This window comes from Phyllobates terribilis, unplaced genomic scaffold, assembly GCF_046119375.1.
Source record: "Phyllobates terribilis strain yellow unplaced genomic scaffold, ASM4611937v1 Scaffold_2__4_contigs__length_985480577, whole genome shotgun sequence".
NCBI classification, from domain to species: domain Eukaryota; kingdom Metazoa; phylum Chordata; class Amphibia; order Anura; family Dendrobatidae; genus Phyllobates; species Phyllobates terribilis.
The window spans coordinates 135006953-135031014 of NW_027362762.1; the positions used below are offsets into that span (position 1 = coordinate 135006953).

At 41.3% G+C, this 24062-nt stretch overlaps 1 protein-coding gene across 9 annotated transcripts in view; it reads right to left on the bottom strand.

Annotated features, from left to right (window-relative positions):
* FNDC3A (fibronectin type III domain containing 3A) overlaps positions 1-24062 on the bottom strand; it is a 313016-nt gene that overhangs the window by 11800 nt on the left and 277154 nt on the right. For all 9 annotated transcript variants that reach the window (XM_073662733.1, XM_073662747.1, XM_073662726.1 and 6 more), the window contains 9 exons: positions 19425-19549; positions 19156-19330; positions 14613-14699; positions 12256-12394; positions 11318-11386; positions 9711-9829; positions 5499-5604; positions 3910-4082; positions 3245-3358 (listed from right to left, as the gene is read on the bottom strand). In XM_073662733.1, the coding sequence (XP_073518834.1) occupies positions 3245-3358; positions 3910-4082; positions 5499-5604; positions 9711-9829; positions 11318-11386; positions 12256-12394; positions 14613-14699; positions 19156-19330; positions 19425-19549 (1107 nt within the window). The remainder of the gene's footprint in view (positions 1-3244; positions 3359-3909; positions 4083-5498; positions 5605-9710; positions 9830-11317; positions 11387-12255; positions 12395-14612; positions 14700-19155; positions 19331-19424; positions 19550-24062) is intronic.

Consider the following 24062-nt stretch of genomic DNA (forward strand, 5'->3'; position numbering starts at 1 on the left):
AGGAGACTAGAAACAGTACTTGTCTGATCGCCTCTGCTACATAGAGGTGATCAGCAGATCACCTCTGTGTAGCAGAAATGGTCCTGTGCTATGAGCGCCGACCACTAGTTGGCGCTCATAGCGATCAGCTCATGACAACCACTGGACTCTGCTGCAGACCCAGGGTTGTCATGACCACCCATCAGTGACCCCCACTGATTCCACCCGCGGCAGTTGGGGGCACATGTCAGCTGTAAGAATCAGCTCACATGTGCTCGGTTCAGTGAGGGCTCACCGCCGGAGCCCTCACTGAACTGGGGGTTACAGCCTTGTGCGTACAAATACGGCACAGGCTGTAAAGTTGTTAATGAAGACTAAAAGAGTGTTAGAATACATTTTTAAAGAGAATCTGTCACAAGATCATTGCTATCCTGAGAGCAGCATGATGTAGGGGCATTAGATTCCAGCGATGTATCAGTTACTTTGCTGGTTGTTTGAGATCTCAAGAACAGGCCGAACGCCGTCCAGGGTCTCGATCCGTTCTAGCACCCTAGGGTGAGGAGATACGCAGAAAGGCTAGTAGAAGCCAGGTAGCAAAGAAGTGTTTGGTCTCCAAGCATAACAGGGGCCAGGCCGGTTCCGATGGCGCCAGAACCGCCGCCCAATGACCTTCTGTTGAAAGGGGGATAAGGACAATCCTGGGGGCGTAAAAAGGAGTGACCAACCAAGGAGACAAAGGCTTGTGTAAGGCCTTGCGCTCTCTTTGTCATGCTTGCTGTTCACTTTCAAAGGGGGGGCCACGTCGAGTAACATGCTGGAAAGAACTGGAACCAGCACTAGCTGGCACCCCATGTCCCCATGCGGCCCAGCTAACATGGCCGAATATCAAACCGGTAACTGACATGTTTCATCTGCTTTTATTTTTTTTTTACTACCCGTATTTGCATATCTGACCATTGTATATGTATAACCATTGTGTATATATTGTTTTGTCTAGTGTGCCCTTAAGGCGATTAAATATATCATTTAACCTTGGGCTGCTCTTATCTCGATCCACAAATCCACACGTCCGTGTTCTAGGTTTTAACTTCACATGCTCCCGAGGCTGGTTTCTGACCCGATATAATCCCGTTAATGGACCGGGCTTATATGCAATGAGGAACTGGTGGCAGTTCTACCGGGCTGGCAGGGCTCTGTCTCACTGGTGTTCGTGAAAGGGGCCTCTCAGCCTGTCAGGGTTGTGAGCGAGTGTTGTGTCACATCAGCGGCTGTGTGGGCCACATCCTCTCACTCCCTATGTCTACCTGGGCCTGTATGGACAGGGGGTGCTTGTGCAAAACTGTACCAGGCTAACCTTGCGTGTCCCCAGGGGGTGTGGAACATCATGTGGGGAGACCATAAAGCTTGATCCCTCTGACATAATAGTGGCATCAGGCGGGGAGGCGAGGTGCGGGTTCGTCACATATGATGGCAGCGGTGGGATCTGAGTGATCTCTCTGGTGCCATCCTTCCCAGTGTTTATTGAAGTTTCATAGGTATAAGAAGTAGAAACTGGGATAATGAGATGGTTGAAATTTTAAGGATAGAGGGAGAACAATCAGTTTCAGCACAATCTGATTCGCTGGTTGTGCTTCCACAAGAATTGCACTTGGTGAAAAAGTTGTAAATTAAGCACTTATTGTGGAGGTGTTTTTAAAGGCTATGGCTCGAGCAGAAATTTTGTTAACTATTTCAAGAGGTCAATCTTGTTAACCACTGACTATCAACAATTCATTAAAATGGTTATCTGGTTTCAGAACTCCCCTTTCCCCTAGCCGCAGTTTGTTTATTAAAAAACACAAAAAACAAAAACAAACTGTACTTCTCTCACCCTACCTGGGTCCAGCGCCGAGACTGTTCTGGTCTCCAGCACTGATGTCATGTTGACAGGACTGCATCCAATAACTGAGTGCAGTGGCTGTGCCAGAGTTGACGGCCACATAACTGACCTCAGTGGATCTGAGTGGTATCGGCTGCAGTGCTGCTGCCAATAACAGACACTGAAAGCAGTCTCGGAGACTCTGCACTTAACAGGGGGGGGTGTTGAGTAAAGCACAATTTTTTTTTTTTTTTAAAATTTTTTTAAATATACTGCAGCCGAGGAACAAGGGTTTATTCAAAATCGGAAACCCCTTTAACTGTTAAGATATAGTAAGGCTTTTGCACCGTGACTGCAGTTTCCTATTAATATAAACCATTATAAGGGTTAGTGCCCACCATGCAGATTTGATGCAGAGCGTTTTTGCCTCTCTCTGGCAGAAAAAATGCATGCAGATTTACATGCGTCTTTTCTGCCAGGGAGAAGCGTTTTTCAGCGTTTTTACATGCGTTTTTTCAAGCACTTTTCCAAGCGATTTTGAGCATCACTTCGTAAAGTGCTTGACAAGTTGGTCACACAATATATATAAATCCATGCATCCGGCATGGATTTATATTGTGTGACCAACTTAGATGCTTTAAATGCAGCATCTATAGTATTAAAAAAAAAAGTTAAAAATAAAAAAAAACTGTATACTCACCTCTCCAGTCTTCTCCCGGCCGCGTCCTCTCTCTTCAGCGTCCCGAGGTGTACTGGCAGGACCTGCGGTGACGTCATTTAGTCAGCTGACGGTCATGCGACCATCACCTGACCGCTGACGTCCGCGGTCGCGTGACCATCAGCTGATTAAATGAAGTCACCGCAGGTCCTGCAAGTACACCGCGGGACGCCGAGGAGAGAGGACGCGGCCGGGAGGAGACCGGAGAGGTGAGTATATAGGTTTTTTTATTTTTAACTTTTTTATTTCTTTTTTTCACCGTGTGGTAGCCCGGGATGAGATGAGTTGTAGTCTCCTCCTCTTCATCCTGGGTACCACATGCACCGCGAATACGCCGCAAATTCGAGGCCATTGAAATTAATTGAAACGCAGCAAATCCATATATACCTGCGGGTTTGCTGCGTTTCAATGTTCCTCAATGGCCGCAAATTTGCGGCGTAATCGCGGTAGAAATGGTCATGCTGCGTTATGCAACGCAATGCGAATTCAGCGCGCTAATTACCGCATCATGTGCACAGCACATCCAAATTCACATAGCTTTGCACGGCAGACGGTTTTACAAGTGTTTTCGCGACCGCAAAAACGCTACAAGAACGCTATGTGGGCACATAGCCTTAGACTCACTTTTTTGGTCAAAAAGCGGCCTGCAGCTATGACTACAGGCCATCCATTTTATTTTATACTCTTACCTCCCAGTGTATAAGTGCACATGTTGCAGATCTGCAGCTTATCTGAGGCGGTTTGCACTGATCTGGGGATCCTGGTGCGGTTGTAATTTCACTCTTTTCAGAAAATGGTCCAAACTATAGAATACATAAAACATTTATGGTTTTATTAATAAAATACTAAACATTAAAATTACAACTACCTAAATGGTATCAGAAAGTGCCATAGAGCAAGTACACAACTTTTACAATAATTTTTAAGCATAAACATCTATAGGCTATGACCATTGCATTTTTCCATAGGGAGCAGAGTTGATTGCTGGTAGATGCCTCACTGTTTTATCGCTTATTTCCTACATCCCTACCTGACTATAGAATTTTATGATACACCCCACATCTATCAGAATAATGAGTCCTATGTCGCCTTGTCGGATCTTTCAGCCGAGAAGAATCTGGCAGCAAAGATGGAGAGGTTTGGGATAGACGATTGCACATGTGCAGGGTGTTCATAGTCTATGAAGCTTTACTTATACAGGGATGAATTAAACTTTATATTGGATGAATACTTCCACTAAAGCTAATCCATGAGTTCCGGGATCTATATGAAAAGTAGCGATCAGGATGACCACCACCAAAAATTTTCAGAACCTGATGCAAAATGACAACTCATAGTGCAGAAATATACGCACCCCAGCTTTGTTTGCTGCACGTATCCGGAAGCTGTAACCTTTTCCTGGAAGAAGACCACAAACTGTGTGCTCCATGTCATTTCCCTGGTATACCTCCCTCTGTTCACCTTCACAAGCAGACATCTCCAGGCAGTAGCAGGTGACTGGGGATCCACCATCTACTGGAGGGGGCGCTGTAGGCATAAAAAGTAACATTTCTGTATATGATGGGCAAGAAATATATACACATGCATATATAAAGATGTGTTAGATTAAAGAGAACAAGGTTCAAGATATGTGACCTAATATACAAGCAGGATGTTAAAGGGAATGAGTCATCAGAAAATAATCTTGTTTAAAGGTCATCCTTTTAGGTCAATAACGCTATTAACCTGCAGCTCCCGGGAGCCAGCGGCTGTCAGTCGAAGCATACTCCTTTCTGACTGAGCTCCTTCCATCAGCCTAAGGTGTTTTTAATTAGAGCTGGATCTTGCCTACCCTTAAAAATGTAGGCTTTCAGCCCGGGAGAGGTATATAAGGTTATGGTCCCATCATAAGGGGTACACCTTGCCGTGCCTGATGGGCTCATATGAACTGGTCAGTTTGTGCACTAAGTATCTTCATTTTATAACTTTTTCTATAGCAGTAATGCAATTCCAATTTCATATATTCAACGTTTGCATATTATAGCATTTCAGAGTACAGCTGTGTTAGTCAAAGTGTTGGGGCGTGCTTACTATGTACTGAGCGGTGACTGTAGCTGCACCGGTACGCCTCTCTGACAGAAGGTCGACAGCTCCCGGGAGGAATAAAGTTCATTTTCTCTCAGGTGCCGCACTTTTAGTATGGCGGCCGGGCACCTTCCTAACACTATTAATCTGCAGATTAACCCCATATCTGTAAGTTAATTGAATTAGCTGACCTTTTACACTGGCCACTAGGCCTTTTACTAGACTCATTCTTCCTAATTTCTACAGAAGACTTTTCAGAAGTCTCATTATCAGCACAGACAGGCTTATGATGACTGGTAACACCAATATATGCAGTAGCTATAGCAGGCTCCACCGTTCACAGCAGGTGATGTTACAGCTAACCTTCTCCTCCCTTCAGTGACCTTTGCCCAGATTAAGGCATGCTCAGATAACACTTCTATACAAACAAATAAGGCCTGGGTCAGTATATTGCAGAAAAAAACAACATTTTTTCATAATGATAAAAATATAAAACAAATTTAACCTAACAAAATAATTTAAAAAATAATTCATTTTCTTAAAATTCAAAGGAACACCACTAAGAAAAAATAAAAATATTTTGCCATAAACATTTAAAGGAGGCCTGAGAGCTCTCATGAATGGTCCCATTGCTCATAAAATAACAATTCTGGATCAGCTTTTCCTCTGTTATTCCATCCGGATGTTTCAATTATATTTGTAAAAAAGGATGTGTACCAACAACACAAGTATAACAATGGACAGTCTTGGAGTGTGTGGGGATACATCCTATTGTAATTTAATTATACATTTACAGGAGGAATCAGAGAGGAATTGCACAACACAGAGTTTTAAGATGTTTTGTGTTTTGCAGGTAAATTTGAATGCTGCCAACATTACCCCATCGTAACGGGACTTCTCTTGCCCGTGGTCTTCCTTGGAGTCTTGGTGGCTGGCAAGGTCCAGGTATCACAGCTGGGGTCTGTACTGTCAAAGTCTCTGAAACCTTAAGTAGTGACAAAAAATAACCCTAATAATTAAAAGCTCAGCTTCTACAAACCAAACTGACAATTGCTGGACTAAAAAGTGTATCTTTATTTTTGTGGTACACCAGCTGTGAAGAATGGTTACAAAGAGCACCTCTATTTCTGGAGGACCTGGACACACAGCCAATCTATCAATCTGCAGCGGTACAGTGCAATACTTAATCTCTCCTGTGGTGGTGCTGCAGGGAAACAGAATGCTTTCCACCAAGTTTGCCCACAGATTACAGCTGATTTCTCGGGGTCCCAGCAAGGGAACACTTTGTGATCAGCTCGTCAATTGTCAATGAACGTTTCCAACATGTAGAGATGGTCCGCAGCAGAGAACCCCATTAAGGACCTACAATCATGGACCATTCTCCATGGCCACCACCTCAATGGTCATATTGTGGGGTATAAATTCTGCATTGGGTGGAGGGAATAATTTGATCAGAACTGAACAGTGTCTTTGCTTTGGCCCCATCATGGCCGAGGCATTACTTACAGCCACTAGCAATATTAACTTGTTATATCACAATTATTGGCCTATAACATAAGTGGTAAAACCATATTCCCCAACGTTACTGTAGGTTACACAGTGGGGTATAAAACGGTTCAAATTAGTGATTATGGATCTACGAATGTAATATGTCATTCTGCTGAGGGATTTTAAAGAAACCCTCCACCTGATGATAAAAATTTTATAATAAATGCAAAAGGAATAATTAAATTAGTTGGTGCTCTGCTTTTTATTGTTTCTGGTGGAATTCCTGAATCCCAGACCTCGCTTTATGTATATATTATGGCTGCCAGCATTCTGTATACACACCGTGCTATGGGGGTCTGAGAAGCCCCCTCAAGGCTGGTCCACCTAACAGCAGGTGTGGTGTATGAGACTAATAAAGGGCAGTGCATATACAACAAACGGTAGGCACACCAAAATCATTTTAAACAAAAGATATTTATATTAAAGAGAACCTGTCATCACAATTTAACCTGTTAAAGTAAAGGTGTGGGCATTCACTTTAGAAGTTTTGGTGCAATAACCTCTTCGTGCATCAGGGCAGGACTCTGGGTAGGGTCTTCAGCTCTGCCATGGCCCCTCCGCCCATGTATGAGCCTCCTTTTCTAAATTTCTCGCTAGCATAGCCCATGCACATTCATGTCTTGGCGTTCTCCAGCAAAATGGTGCCGGTTGATCTACACATAAGTTGCCATTTTGCAGGAGACCACCAGAGGTTAATGTGAGCATGTGCCGCCTCTGGCGGCATTATGCTGGAGACCACCAGCCTCCGGCGCTTACCCACAGTCCCACCTCGATGCACGAAGAGGCTATTGCACCAAAACCTCTAAGAGGAATTAAACAAGAACCAGGCTATGGATTTTTTCACTACAGGTATCCATTAAATCAGTATATACGGGCTATTATGACCATACCTTTACTTTAAGAGGTTAAATCGTGATGACAGGTTCCCTTTAAGTGTAAAGAGATTACACAAAGATAAGCATTTCCATAAAGATTAAAAATAAAACAACAACAACAAATGAATAAAATAAAGCCAACATAATATTTACAAGTCACATAACAATAAAATGGACCAAAATACCCTTGATAAAGCTGCACAGTTTGCAGCAATACGCATGGGGTTTTCTCCATGTCGTCAATGCTATACATCAGGACCTCTCTATTGTGGGCTTGTTTGTATCACTTATTTAGATTTGGACACCACATTATTTCTATTTCTGACTTTCATTGGAAATTTCAAGCCCTTTTCCAATCTAGTGACTTATACATTTTTAGGCACATAGTGAACACATTTACTATTTATGCCATCATATGGTTATGTGACTGGTGGTAAATATCAGGTTTGCTTTTTAGTTGTTTTTTTTTAAACTTTTCGGAAATGCTCATCTTTGTGTAATTTCTTTATACTTAATAAATATATGGTGTGCGTCTGTTGTATATGCCGGTTTCTGTTTATATGTTCTCTATTTTACATACATCTACAATACATCTATTGCACCCGGTGATTATTATTATTGGCTATGTTCACACAATACTACTAATTTTAGTTAATAAAGAACAGTGTGTACAAGTCTAGACTAAAACATCCCTCCTGCTCTTAAATGGGCCAGACCAGAGAAGACCTCCAAATAACATATTAAAGAGGAAGACACCAGGTTGTTTAGCAAGGTTATTAGGCATTTATTGTTAACATTTGAATGCGAACTGGAGGGTTGCTTTTGCTTTAATGTAAACCAATAATAAAATTTATATTATTTTTTTAAAGAGCAGTGCTAAAAATTTGAGGTTTGCTACTTGAAAGATTTCCTTGGCTAGTAGGAAAAAATATGTCAGGGTATGTGCACACGGTGCGGATTTGCTGCGGTTTTGACGCTGCGTTTTATGCAGCGTCAAAACCGCAGCATCCAGATGTTACAGCATAGTGGATGGGATTTCTAGAAATCCCATGCCCACTATGCGTTTTTGTGCACCTGCGGAAACGGACATGAGGTGCGTTTTTCAGATCCGCAGAATGTCTATTTCTCTTGCGGAAACGAAGGTGGATTTTCCCCATAGACTTGCATTAGATAAGGAAAATCCGCATGCGTAAAAACCGCATGTGTGTTTTGTGTGCGTTTCCGCAACGGAAACGCACACAAAAACGGTACATGATGATCAATAAAGTTTGTGTAAGAAAAGCTATTCTCTAATTTCAACATGAAGACATGAAAAACGCATGCATAAAAACTGCATCAAAAAACGCATGCGGCAAAACCGCATGTAAAAACCGCACCGAAAACGGCAAGTAACCTAATTTGCATATCAGATGCAGAAAAGGTGCAGAAATTCTGCAGCGTCAAATCCGCAGCAAATCCGCACCGTGTGCACATACACTCAGTCAGACAGATATAATGGCGGAACATCTTAGAGAGGATCTGTCAGCAGAATTTCACCCCCCCTTCCTCAAAACACATTTAAATGTACATGTAGCACTTTCAAAGACAAGTCCAGCAGTACCTTTATCTCCTGTCCACCATTCCTCAGTTATTAAGAAGTCAGACAGCTTTAATCAATATGCAAATGAGGCTGAAGGACTTTAGTAAATCTGAAGCCTCTGTCACTCCAGCTCTATTGCCCGCCCAGCGCCACCTCCTCCTGCATGACTGACACTCCTTTGCCTGAAGTCACACAGCATAGAGGCTGTCAGTAAAGCAGGAGGAGACGTAGCAGAGTGGGGAACAGAGCTGGAGTGACAGAGGCTTCAGATCTACCATAGCTCTTCAGCGTCATTTGCATTTTATTTATTTTTATTTATTTTACTCACTTATATAGCGCCATTAATTCTACAGCACTTTACAGACATTATCGGCACTGTCCCCATTGGGGCACACAATCTAGATTCCCTATCAGTATGTCTTTGGAGTGTGGGAGGAAACCAGAGAACCCGGAGGAAACCCACGCAAACATTGGGAGAACATACAAACTCCTTGCAGATGTTGTCCTTGGTGGGATTTGAACCCAGGACCCCAGCAACTCAAACGCTTATTTCTCAGTAATGGAGGAACGGACTGTCTAGGTAAAAGTATTGCTGGATTTGTCTTTGAAAGAGCTACATGTTTTGGAGGTGAAATCCTACTGACAGGTTCCCTTTAAAGTAATACTCTGGGCTAAACAAATCCTCTGTCTTATGCCTAGTGCAAACCCTGCGGGGACAGTGAATGACACAGGAATAGCTCTTTGAAGTTCCTCTCAGACCCTGCACTGTATGTAACACATGCTTTGAATGGAGTGTGCCAAGGAATACGGTCTTGTTCGCCAATCCAAAACCTTTAGCTATGAGCAGGTGTAGATTACCACTATAAATTGTCAGTTTCCTTGCATACATTACAGTAGAATCTGTCAATGCTCACCTGTCCCTGCCCCCTATAATTTACCTTAACGTGTTGATATCGTCATAAATATTTCAAAAACCTCCAAACTTTGTCATCAACTTGTTGACACCAGAAAACCTTTGATACATTCCCCCAGAGCTCATCTGCATCACCATTACAAACAGATTAATCAAGAACATTTCGGAATCCATACCGGGCTTTGTCCACCTTCACTTCCGCAGAGAACTCGAATCCTGTAGGAGCAGCCAGGGCTCAGGTGGTCACACACATGTTCTCGCGCCACCCCAGAGTACGCAGTGTCCCAATTGTTTCCTGAAAGATTAGATTGGTGCCAATCACAAACCATTGTCTCAATGCCATCTGTGCTGGCTTCCTACAACTGCTATAACAAGGATTCTGAGATACACAACTAACCATCAAAGCTTCCTAGAGTCAATGTAATACACTCATAAGCGGAAATCCATTGATCAGCTCTGATAGACGAGAAATATCACAGTGTATTGTACACATGATTTAACAAAGACAATCTCTCTTAAAAATATGCTTAATCGGGCGGAATGAATAGCTTTATATGAATAGACCGCACGTCACAAAAGGTGGTGGTACAGCCCTACCACAAATACAAAATGTAGAAACAGAGGAAACAAAAGAAGAATGGTTATACAAATACAGAACAACATGTCAGAGCAGACACCGACAAAAGGACTAAACAGGATAAAAAGAACAAAATAAGTTGTCGAGCAGGGTTACTACCTTTATAAATAATAATACTATGGCCCCGATTCATCAAAGCAATTTAGGCAGAATTCTGCTGTAAATTGATTCGAAAAGTTGCCAAGTTTTGGTGCAACTTGGAGATGCGGAGCAAAGTTTGTAACTTTTGGCATTTTTCCCAGCTAAACCAAAATGGGCGGAACTGGAGCGTGAGGGGGGTGCAGCGCGAGCGTGACGCCACAGCTGGTCTAATTCATAACGAATAAGACGCTCCTGATTTGTGAAGAGACATGACCCTCTTCATAAATCAGGAGCGTATGACTCCACCACGCCCCCTCATCAAGACTGGAGAGAAAATGGTCTGTGATTTTAAATTGCATAGAAAATATTGTGGTGTTAAGTTGCATTTTCACTGTACTGTCAGGAAACGAGCACTCCTACTTATTCGGCTGATCACCCAACTAATGAGCAAAATACGAGTTTCCTGGGTGAAATTATCTTCTGGTTGGCCCAAAAGATCGTCGTCCTTGGCAGTGCATTGTCATGTATAACAAGACCTGGGCTGCCGAGAACAATGGCAACCTAAGAGCACTGAATAATTTATTACTGATCATTCTGAGCACATTTGAAGCGTGAAACGAATGTCAACTGGCAAACATGTAACTTATCACCGCACATTGGGTGGTGTAAATGTACCTCGGGGTTCTGAGCTACTAAGTAATATAGTTATAAGTATATTGGGTTCATGAGTAGTACGGCCTCCTCTGGTGCCGGCGATCAAATCCTGACAGTATGGTAAAGCAAACTAAGAGATGATGACAGGATCACAATGGACCAGCGATTCCCAAACTAATTATTAAGAGGGAAACCTTAAAAAATATTTTTAATTCTGAGGACACTCGGTGCAGGGGTAGGGTAACGCATTCTATCATTGTGAGTTCACGCCTGGAATTGTAGATTGTAGAGAACTGTGCCAGGAAACGATTCATGACTTGAGTGTATATCATTATATTTTACAAAGAATTGTACATAGCCATTTAAAGCTATACTTGATACCGTAGCAAAGTCATATTATGAGTTAATTACCGTTTTGTTCTTCAGATATTTCTACAATATACTTAGTAATTGTTGATCCTCCGTTATCTTTCGGTGGATCTAAAGAGAAAAAAAACACATTTTTACATTGTTCAATCAGGAAAAAAAAATAAAAACATTCTTATAAAGATTTCACATCAGCCTGAAATCACATGTCTGTTTGTAATGGGCAGCCCACGGATACAAAATGCATGGCGTCTGTTCACATCATAGACAGATACATTTGAATGTATAAGTTTGGTTTGTGAACTGGATCACACAGATTTTTCAACAAAGTCAGTTGGAGCAGGGAATCCACAGGTTAACTAGATTCCAAGTATTTACCCTGCAATGGGGTTCAGTCTGTTTTCCCAAACCATAGGCCATCGTAAGCAGATCCAATAGATGTCACTAGCAGCGAGTGTATAGGAGAATAACACATAAATCCATAATGTACTAGTATGTACAATACTAAAAATACTACATTGTCAGCTTTATTTATATAACAGCAAATTATAGAAAATTATTAAAGGAAGCAAAATGTGAACAATACAAGCAGTCCATGTAAAGCTGTATGTTCACCTTGCAGCATTTACCATTTACATATAGCAAGTTACGGTCTGTATTATAATCCACAGCTGCAGTTACATATCCGTTGGATGATATTTCTGCTTTTCTTGGTGGCTGAATGCCTGCATAAGATGGATTCAGATGAAATTTTCCCTATGTTGCTGTTAGTTTGGGTTATTGGATGCTTGATCAGAGCCAACTGGCAAAGCTGTAAATGCATCTATGGGATATAATACAGCTCAAGAGTATTGCAAAATAAGTAATGCAATGTACTTACAAAGTTATGTTTCTACTTCATACAGATTACGTTATAATTCTGTATAAAACTTCAAATCTGTGCTCAGATATAACCTAGAACAAATGAAACCAGCAGCACTTACCCCAAACTATGCGGAAGTTTTGTGCATGGACCTTTCCTTTCACAGTAGGTTTAGATGGTGCACCTGGCCTGTCTGGAAGGGTCACAAACTCCACCACCTCACTTGGACCGCTCTTCCCTTCTGAGTTATATGCAATAACCTAGAATTAGGGTTCCAGATTGAATATTGGAAGACATAACTAACAGGTGCACGATGCTTATAGCTGAACAAACACATTACACTGCAGGGCAGATTGTCAAACAATGTAAATGTAACAAAAGGATTTGCTTGCATGCAACTTCCAGGAACATTTGGTCTACGGGGGCAGATTAATTGGGAAAAAGAAAGTGCTCTAGTATTATTTTTTACATAAGCTTAAAGAGTTATTCCCAAGTTGTCTCTTGAACAGCAGCTTTCCAGTCTCTTTCACTTCTTGGTATGCGGCAGGGCGGGCTCTCTTCCTTGAGTGACGGTTCTTGTAAATAGCAGAGCTGTAGAATTTGTAGAACTAAGAACCTCAGCATAAAGTTCTGCTATAACAGATTCAGCTATCAGTGATTTGTTCTGGGGAGTACACAGCTATCGCTATATTTACACAGAGATGACAGGGAATTTGAGCGAGCACACCACTCAGAAAAGTGAGAGCTGTGATTAGGAGACCTGTTCTGGAAGCAGCTGATTGTGGGTGCAGGTGATTTTGACAGATTTGTAACAGCAGCTTGTCAGGGGGTGGAAAGGGAGGTGAGCAGCTAACTGCTGTTTAGAGATCAATGGGCTGGAAAGAGATGGCTAGTATGTTAGGAGTTAACCTCTCGTCTGAAATGTAACTATTGCGCACTCTCAGGGTCTGAGCAGGCACTAGTGGCCGAGCTCCATGGGAGCCAGTTGCACACTATGAAAGATAAAAGCTCTCATTACAGGAAAATGACACCAGATCGAAAAAGCAAATAAATTGCAAACTTGCTTATTTCCATGCTGTCTAACTAAAGCAATTTAATAACTATAGAATACTCCTTTAAAAGGAAAGCTTAACCTAACCTTTAAAGGAATTACAAAAGCAAAAAACAGAATACAAGTTATAATTTCCCGCTGATCTCCTATATTTTCAGGTGGAAAACTGAGAAAGAAAAGAGTCTTTACATGTACCTGTCCTTTCAGAAATAGCGATTGTGGGTGTACTTGAGAAATAACACCGTCTCTGGCCATAATATGAATGAACTGTATCCTGTATTTGTTTACCAGAACAGCTGCTCTGATATATCCCTTATACATTGAAGGAGTCCTGCTCTATATAGTATATGTTCAGAGACAACATGGAGGGCATTATACAGCAGTGCTAACCAGTAAAGCAGTGAATCCAACTCTTCTGAGTTGTATAAACACTTACTAGGAAGCTGAAGCACATTCTGTCAGTCTTTGTGCCTATTCTCTCACTGTGATGTTGATGTGGGATGAATAAAGGATAGGGCTTCTCAATTTTAACATGCCTGATCATTTTGTTCACAAAGGAGAAATGCTTACAGTCACTTACTCCTTTCTCCCTATTTAAAAAATGTGCATGCTTGGCTGAAGCATATGGGGAGGCCAGGAAGACCAACCACTATCTAAAAATGTATGGCCAGTTTTAAAACTCAAAAGGAGGAGATGAATAGAAGAATTTTTTTCTGTTTTTCCTAAAGTTTAGTGTTGCTTTAAGCCAACAGTGTAAACAGGAGATACTACTTAAGTTTTATTTATCCGGTGTTCAGATCGGATATGGTAATTATTATTGGCTCCATGTTTTACAGTGAACGGGAATTACAAATAATACATATATTTATTTTTAACATACATATTTTTAAAGTTAAAGAAAATTACCCGGGCCATCAACACAAAATTTTTTCAAAGTCTCAGTTCTTTGCACCTCTGATAGAGCTACGAGATGGAAGAGGAAGCGGAGAATAATCAGCAGTCATATCTACCTTACAAATGGCCATAAACATTACAATCTGACTGGAGAATCCTTATAATTTCAAAGGGATCCACAGACAAGAAAAGCGTTGCAGCATGGGCAAATATGGATCAGACTGATTAGTCTTTGCCTTTCAAATTTTTAATATTTCAACTAGAAATAAACCGTTCCCGACATCCAGCGGCTTCCCCTTGTTCTATAAACGGCATACAAGTGAATCAGGACTGAGACCGGTGGGCTGATTAAATGCTAAGCTTGCAGTAATATATGGATATCCTATTACATGCCGTATCCTGAGGATATGCCGTAAATGCTTGAGATTTGGTACTCATACAGCCCATTTGGCATGTTAAATCGTGACTAGCCTCTGATGGAAAGCCATAAATGACCCCAATACAGACCAAAATATACAGAGGAACGCACATACCCTGAACTTGTACTTTGTGCTGCGCCTCAGGTTCATTGCTGTGAATGTAAGATCATCTCCATTATATTTTGGCTTGAATCCATAGCCCTAAGAAAATAAAACAATAAGATGTCTCAGAAATTTATTGCAAAAATGCAGCTTCATAAATAAAAAAAACAACACAATTATTATATAATTAGGTATATTGATAAAAATAAGTTATGGATTGACTAGAATAGCTTTCCAACCTCCTCTTTTACATGGGGCAAAATCTAAAGCCACAGGCCACACAAGTTTTAGGATTTGGTTTGGGCAGCTTACGGTCTCAATATACTAATACAGTGTAAAATGTGGGACTGTAGCTAAGCTATTCATTTATTACAGAGAGTGATATATATCTATATCTGACCAGAGCTGCTGAGAACACGATTGTCTCACCTCATATTCTCCTCTGTTCTCTAATAACTTCAATAAAGTCAATTTAATGTGTAAGAGAATGGAATAATTATCGCATCTGTTGCTAAGCAAAGCAATGTCCTTTTCACATAATGTTATTATACTACAGTAAGAAATTGGTGTAGCAGCACGAGCCATCCTATAATGGTGATGATAATACGGCTAGGATTATACAACTGTACTGCTACAAGAGTTGCCGTAGATATGAATTCCTTCACTGCCGGCGCATGCACTGACTATGCCTCACTGCCGGCGCATGCACTGACTATGCCTCACTGCCGGCGCATGCACTGACTATGCCTCACTGCCGGCGCATGCACTGACTATGCTTCACTGCCGGCGCATGCACTGACTATGCTTCACTGCCGGCGCATGCACTGACTATGCTTCACTGCCGGCGCATGCACTGACTATGCTTCACTGCCGGCGCATGCACTGACTATGCTTCACTGCCGGCGCATGCACTGACTATGCTTCACTGCCGGCGCATGCACTGACTATGCTTCACTGCCGGTGTATGCACTGACTATGCTTCACTACCAAGAAAGAAAATCTTCAAGGGGTTGTCCTGGACTGACATAAGGATTAACAATCCATCAGATAGGTCATCAATATGAGATGGGGCCCGACACCTGGCATCCTCCCCAACCATCTCAGATCTAGGTGATGTGTACAACAGCTCCGTGCACTGCTTATTGGCCTGGCCTCAATGCTGCAGATCAGTTCCTATTCACTTGAAAGGTCGATAAAGGTCACCAATATGTCAATCCCAGACAACCCCTTTAATGTAGACTGTCCTTTATCACATGACAAATGCATCACAAGTTTTGAGAAAAAGGAAGGATCAGTAGTGTATCCTGAGGTTAGAGTTGCAGATACACCTTCCATTACGAAACATGGCAACTGACATACATATACTATATGGTAACTCATGCAGTGGCACATACTTATGAGGATGTTACACATGCCGTTATTTAGTGGGCTTGAGACATACTATATGCAAGTCAATATACTATATAATGTCATTGCCAGCATCCCTCACCACTCCTTGTTTTCTTCTCCCCTGGGTGCTGCCACTGTACTAATGCTGCAGCACCCAGGGGAGATAAGTGGGTCTGGTCAGGGGTCTGTTTTCTTTTTGAAACCTGTGGTGGTTGCCTATTTCCACAGAATGAGAAGGCTGCCGCCACTGATTTGCTGCAGCCGTAACGTGACGCTCCCACGCCCGATTTTGATGTCAACAGTTGGAAAGGACATTCATACTGTGAATGCGTAACAAAAGGCAATTTATTTTTTTTTATCTTCATGCACCCCCAGGACCTTCATTGTAAATGTGGTGGAAAACCCCTTTAAAGCAGGTGATTAATAGAGTATAAAATCATCCTTCAGCAAAAAAAACAGGATCCACATCTGTGCCCAATAAAGCTCACAAACATTTCCCCATCTACAACACTACCACACAGGATAAGATATATGTCTAATAGATGCGGGTCCTACATTTAGGCTTTATTTATATGGAGACAAGGGATTCTTTGAGCCCCTTAGGGAGGCAAATACTGGACACCACACCCAGATGGAGAATGAATAGAGAAGGCCCGGCCATGTACTTTACATTAATTTTCCTGGCAGTGACAACAATAGCAAAGGATATGGTTAATGAAGGTGAGCAATGCATGGCATAACATGTGGACATGTGACCGCTGCAGCCAAACTCTGGAGAACTATAGAACTATGGTTTACAGGAATGAAACAGCTGCAATTTATAACTCTCGTGTCACTGAGCATTTTCTATAAAGAGATCCACATCCTTAGGCTATGTTCACACACTGCATTTTTGCTGCGTTTTTTTTTGCTCCTTTTTTTTATGCAAATTAAAAGCGGCTTTTTACAGTACCAGCAAAAGCTATGAGATTTCAGAAATCTCATGCATACGTTTGTTTTTTTTTCCTGACTGAATAGGAAAACTGCTGCTTTTTTGAGAACTGCAACATGTCAGCGTTTTTGCACCCATAGAAAGCAATGAGTAAGTGCAAAAAAGCAGTAAAAACGTTGCCATCAGTTTTTGTACAGTTTTAAGTGAAAAAAAAAATATGGAGGTACACCAGGATGTGAAACCCATTTATTTTTGTTATTTAAACCAAAATGTCTTAAGTGTCCTCACAGGAGCATGGCTGTTTTTAAATCAAATGTTTTTTATTAAGATTTTCACAAAGGTAAAAAAAAAACAAAACAACAACACAGTTCTCCACTCCCCAACCTTAAGAAACATTAAACATGAGTTATTTATACATCTTGGCTCTGCAAAAGCAGCATAATTAAAGTATTAGTACAGTTTAATTAAATTAGTGATATGTAAAAAAGTAAACAAAGCCTTACCAACTCAATGCCCAACCAATGTGTGAAATTGAACAATACCAGACCAACTCCATGCTCTGCTAATGTCTTAGGTACACTATACTGGACCAATTCAACTACCCCCGCTGTTTTTAGATTTGCAATTTTGTATTTTGTCATGAACTCAAATTAACTATTTTTTCACAAAATAAATTTGATAAAATTGCCCTTTTTTCCAAAAATGATTATGGTTTCACATATGTCTTGCATTGGTGGCCCAATACCATGCTTGCATGGTAGAAGCAAAGCTGAACTTTGGAATCCTGAAAAACGCAGCAAAAATGCAGAAAAACCTTCTGCTTATTATCTACAGCTTTTTTTTTTTTACTACCAAAAGATCAGGGTTTGGCTGCAGAAAAAAAGCAGCAAAAAGTGATGTGTGAACATAGCCTTGGGATTATTATAAAGTCAAGATAATTAGCTATGAACATTAAAATATTCATATGTTGGAAGGTACTTTGGAATTCTGCTTGCAAAAAGCACATCAATATATAACCCTTAATTAAAAAAATAAAAAAACAACACTAAAGATGGTGTTATATAAAGAAGTAGCAATCCCCCTAACTGCACCCACCCTGCCACTCCTACTTTGAGGACTATTGGGTCCCGAGAAGATTTCTGTAGTTTCTGTTCTCTCTTTATCAATAATTACTGGCTCATGTAAGGACGTGTTGGTCACTGCTGTGGCCAGTGATTGACTGCAGTGGTTACACATCCAGGTTAATAGCGTTACTAACCTACCCGTCTGCACTTAGCCGAACACTGCAGGGAGAAAATGAACTTTATTCTCCCCGCCAGTATTCAGATTCAGTCACAGGGGCGGCGCAGATTCAGTCACAGCTCTGAGTATACACAGCAGCGCCTGTAACGGCGCCCCCGACTGACAGCCAGTCCTAATGCAGAGCGAGTGTCAGTCAGGGCTGGGGATACAACCGCCGCTCTGTATACTCAGAGCATTGAATGAACCGGCATCGCCCCCGTGACTGAAACCAGAAAGCTGCCGGGGGAAAATCACGTTAATTTTCTCCCCACATCGTTTGGCTACGTGCAGGCGCCGGGCAGGTTAGTAACGCTATTAACCAGCAGGTTAATAGTGTTTTTTTTTCAGGTGACAGGTTCCCTTTAAAGGAAAATAGCAGTGAGCATCCAGGAGGTGATAAAGTTCAAACACAGGATGCGACGTCACGACCTGTCACAGGTCTTTTTCATCCAACAAAATAGAGAAGCACAGCAGGTTCAAATAGTGTATCCAATTAGGCAGAACAATGATCAAAATTCACAGCTCTACCCCAAAATATATCAGACAAACCCTTAGGCTGTGTGCCCACTATGCGTTTTTCAAGCGTTTTTGCTGCGGAATTTCCGCAGCGTAAACGCTTGGTAATCCGTGCCCCATGATCCCCAATGAAAATCTGCATGTTCTGTGCCCATGAAAAAAATCCGCAGCATGTCCATTATTTGTGCGTTTCTGCATGCAGATTTGAGGTCCTAATGCATTTGAAAAACGGTGCAAAAACGCGTGCAAAATCCACAAGCGCTTTTCACTGCCAAGAACACGCAGAAATGCTGCTGAAATTTTCTGCTTCATTTCTGCATCGTGGGCACATACCCTCAAAGTCATTAGGCCAATGCTAAAAGATATATATATTTTATATTTATTCCCTAAATGATTATTTTAACCACTTTAGTAATTTTTTTTCTTACTCAAACATACCGAGTTGTCGTCTTCCATTTCCAAAATATAAGAAATCCCTTCATCAGACGGTGTACCTGAGGGTTTAGTCCACTGCAGTGACAACCAGCTAATTCCAGCTTTAATGAGTATTGGACTTGCTGGCACTGTCGGAGCACTGCCTGAGGTGTAGAACAGAACTTCTTCACTAAAACCGCTGAGAAAGAAAAGAAAACATGGAAACCTTCACCGATGAGCACAGTGAGGACCTGGGAGAGCATCTGCATTATTCTGTATGGACAGGCCCTTACCTCATGCCCATGTCATTTTTCGCAGCAAGTCTGAACGTGTAGCCCATTGCTGGAGACAATTTTGTTACTCTAAACTGCCTCTGTAGCCCATAGTAACATTGGCAGAATTCTTGACATCCTTTACCCTGAAGAAACCAAAGATAATATTCAAGCAAAATTGGAATTAACACAACAAAAAACACAATAATATACCGTATACTCCGATCATCAATGGCATTAAATAACACCACCTTGCCTAATATTATGTAGGTGCCCATTAATCTGGCAAAGAGTTAACCGATTAAGGCATGGACTCCACAAGACTTAAAGAGGACCTATCACCTTTACACATGTTGGCATATATCATAGTAAGGAGACTGTATGTATAAATAAATCCCCTTTGAAAGCATAATATCTGTGAATAGAAGAATTATGTTGATAGAATCACAGTGTATGGGAGCGGCCATCTTGGGATTGGCAGCACAGCGTGCAGTGTTCTAATGAGACACGCCCTCTGATTACAGGCTGGTTGCCAGGCAGCGATTGAGCGTACAGAGTAAAGCACTGCATGGATTACCCAGATCAGTTTACTCTTTGGTAACCTGTAAACCAGTTTACATGAGCGGTCATTTACAAAAACGCACATTTATAGTAACACAGAATGTACTGTATATAAATGACATGTTACATATAACCTTATGGCTAACCCGGTCCAAGTGTGTGTGAGCGTGTAAATAAATATATATATATATACATACACACACACATACACAGTATATATCATTAGGAATATACGTGCGTTTATGTGCGTGCATTTTTATATTTGTGCCAGAGGGGTAAAAAAAAAAAAAAATCATAAGACCCTAAAACTAAACTACTACACTTGTAATTGGCCTGCCCTTCACCCCACCAATAAAAAAAATTAAAAATTGGCGATGTCACGGCCCATAGATACATTTGCAGGGCATACCTAACAAACTCTTAACCCCTTCACGACATTCGCTGCACATATACGGTGCAAGTTGGAAGCACATCTGCTGAGCACTTCTGACAGGGATAAGTGGCATCTCCTAACTATAAGTGGTGCTGCCTCCTGGTGCAAGAAAATGAAGGCTGTGCTGCTTATTCCTCTGATTGGTGCTCAGCTCCAGGGAGTGGCGTGCCGTAGACACCACACATCCCTAATACCACGTTCACACATTCAGTATTTGGTCAGTGTTTTACCTCAGTATTTATAAGCCAAAACCAGGAGTGGAACAATCAGAGGAAAAGTATAATAGAAACACGTCACCACTTCTGCATTTTTCATCCACTCCTGGTTTTGGCTTAGAAATACTGATGTAAAATACTGACCAAATACTGATAGTGTGAACGTGGCCTAACTGAACGTCACAGTATTACAAATGTCACAATGCCGGCCGGGGCGCAGACTGAGTGACGCATTGTTGGTGAGTGTTTAGCATTGGGCTTGTAGGGATTTCTCCGTGGACATAACTCTGAGTCCAGTGCTGAGCGCTTACGAGTAGCAGTGCTAGAGAGTAGGGATTTGCCAAGTGAGTATTCTTTTTTATGTTCATTTTATATTGTTTCCTGCTACTGGCTTTTTTTTAATCCTGTGCAAACTTTTTAATAAATGCCACAAATAGTACACACATCGAAATAAATGTACAGGGTATGTTTATTTATAGATAGATTAATGTGGATAACTCTGCATTTATTGACATTAGAGACATACAGATTATATATAGTTATATACACATGCATACACTATACACCGCGTGCAGAATTATTAGGCAAATGCGTATTTTGATCACATGATACTTTTTATACATGTTATCCTACTCCAAGCTGCATAGGCTTGAGAGCCAACTACCAATTAAGTAAATCTGGTGATGTGCATCTCTGTAATGAGGAGGGGTGCTGACTAATGACATCAACACCCTATATAAGGTGTGCTTAATTATTAGGCAACTTCCTTTCCTTTGGCAAAATGGGTCAGAAGAGAGATTTGACGGGCTCTGAAAAGTCCACAATTGTGAGATGTCTTGCAGAGGGATACAGCAGTCTTGAAATTTCCAAACTTTTGAAGTGTGATCACCGAACAATCAAGCGTTTCATGGCAAATAGCCAACAGGGTCGCAAGAAGCGTGTTGGCCAAAAAAAGGCGCAAAATAACTGCCCGTGAATTGAGGAAAATCAAGTGTGAAGCTGCCAAGATGCCATTCGCCACCAGTTTTGCCATATTTCAGAGCTGCAACGTTACTGGAGTATCAAAAAGCACAAGGTGTGCGATACTCAGGGACATGGCCAAGGTAAGGAAGGCTGAAAAACGACCACCTTTGAACAAGAAACATAAGCTATAACGTCAAGAATGGGTCAAGAAATTTTTCAAAGGTTTTATGGACTGATGAAATGAGAGTGTCTCTTGATGGGCCAGAGGCTGGATCAGTAAATGGCGGAGAGCTCCACTCCGATGCCAGCAAGGTGGAGGTGGGGTACTGTTATGGGCTGGTATCAAAGATGAACTTGTGGGATCTTTTTGGGTTGAGGATGGAGTGAAGCTCAACTCCCAGACGTACTGCCAGTTTCTGGAAGACAACTTCAAGGAGTGGTACAGGAAGAAGTCGGCATCGTTCAAGAAAAACATGATTTTCATGCAGGACAATGCCCCATCACATGCATCCAACTACTCCACAGCGTGGCTGGCCAGTAAAGGTCTAAAAGAGGATAAAATAATGATATGGCCCCCTTGTTCACCTGATCTGAACCCCATAGAGAACCTGTGGTCCATCATAAAATGTGAGATCTACAGGGAGATAAAACAGTACACCTCTGGGAACAGTGTCTGGGAGGCTGTGGTGGCTGCTGCACGCAATGTTGATCGAAAACAGATCAAGCAACTGACAGAATCTATGGATGGAAGGCTGTTGAGTGTCATCATAAAGAAAAGTGGCTATATTGATCGCTAATTTTTTTTGTTTTTGCATGTCAGAAATGTTTATTTCTAAATTTTGTGCACTGATATTGGTTTACCTGGTGAAAATAAACAAGTGAGATGGGATTATATTTGGTTTTTATTAAGTTGCCTAATAATTCTGCACAGTAATAGTTACTGGCACAAACAGATATCCTCCTAAGATAGCCAAATCTAAAAAAAAAAACCACTCCAACTTCCAAAAATATTAAGCTTGGATATTTATGAGTCTTTTGGGTTGATTGAGAACATAGTTGTTGATCAATAATAAAAATAATCCTCTAAAATACAACTTGCCTAATAATTCTGCACACAGTGTATATAATCTGTATGTATACGTGTTTTCATATATCGCTCAATATATATATATAATATACATGCAGATCCATACAAGTCTGTGTATATACAGGGTGGGCCATTTATATGGATACACCTAAATTAAATGGGAATGGTTGGTGATATCAACTTCCTGTTTGTGGCACATTAGTATATGGGAGGGGGAAAACTTTTCCAGATGGGTGGTGACCATGGCGACCATTTTGGATCCAACTTTATTTTTTTTTCAATGGGAAGAGGGTCATGTGACATCAAACTTATTGAGAATTTCATAAAGAAAAACAATGGTGTTCTTAGTTTTAACATAACTTTATTCTTTCATGAGTTTTTTACAAGTTTATGACCACTTATAAAATGTGTTCAAAGTGCTGCCCATTGTGTTGGATTGTCAATGCAACCCTCTTCTCCCACTCTTGACACACTGATAGCAACACCGCAGAAGAAATGCTAGCACAGGCTTCCAGTATCTGTTGTTTCAGATGCTGCACATCTCATATCTTAACAACATAGACAATTGCCTTCAGATGACCCCAAAGATAAAAGTCTAAGGGGGTCAGATTGGGAGACCTTGGTGGCCATTCAACTGACCCACAACGACCAATCCACTTTCCAGGAAACTGTTCATGTAGGAATGCTCGGACCTGACACCCATAATGTGGTGGTGACCATCTTGTTGGAAAAACTCAGGGAACGTGCCATCTTCAGTGCATAAAGAGGGCAACACATCATCATGTAGCAATTTCAGATATCCAGTGGCAATGAGGTTTCCAATGATAAAGAATGGCCCCACTATCTTTGTACCATTTGTATCATATACCACACCATACCATCAAGATACGAGATGTGCAGCATCTAAAACAACAGATACTGGAAGCCTGTGCTAGCATTTCTTCTGCGGTGTTGCTATCAGTGTGTCAAGAGTGGGAGAAGAGGGTTGCATTGACAATCCAACACAATGGGCAGCAGTTTGAACACATTTTATAAGCGGTCATAAACTTGTAAAAAACTCATGAAAGAATAAAGTTACGTTAAAACCAAGCACACCATTGTTTTTCTTAAGAAATTCTCAATAAGTTTGATGTGTCACATGAACCTCTTCCCATTGAAAAAAATAAAGTTGGATCCAAAATGGCCGACTTCAAAATGGCCACCATAGTCACCACCCATCTGGAAAAGTTTTCCCCCTCCCATATACTAATGTGCCACAAACAGGAAGTTGATATCACCAACCATTCCCATTTAATTTAGGTGTATCTATATAAATGCCCCACCCTGTACTGTTCTGAAAGTGTATGGCTGTTATGTATTGCAGCACAGCAGGGCTTTCACAGTAAAGGTGATAACTTCTG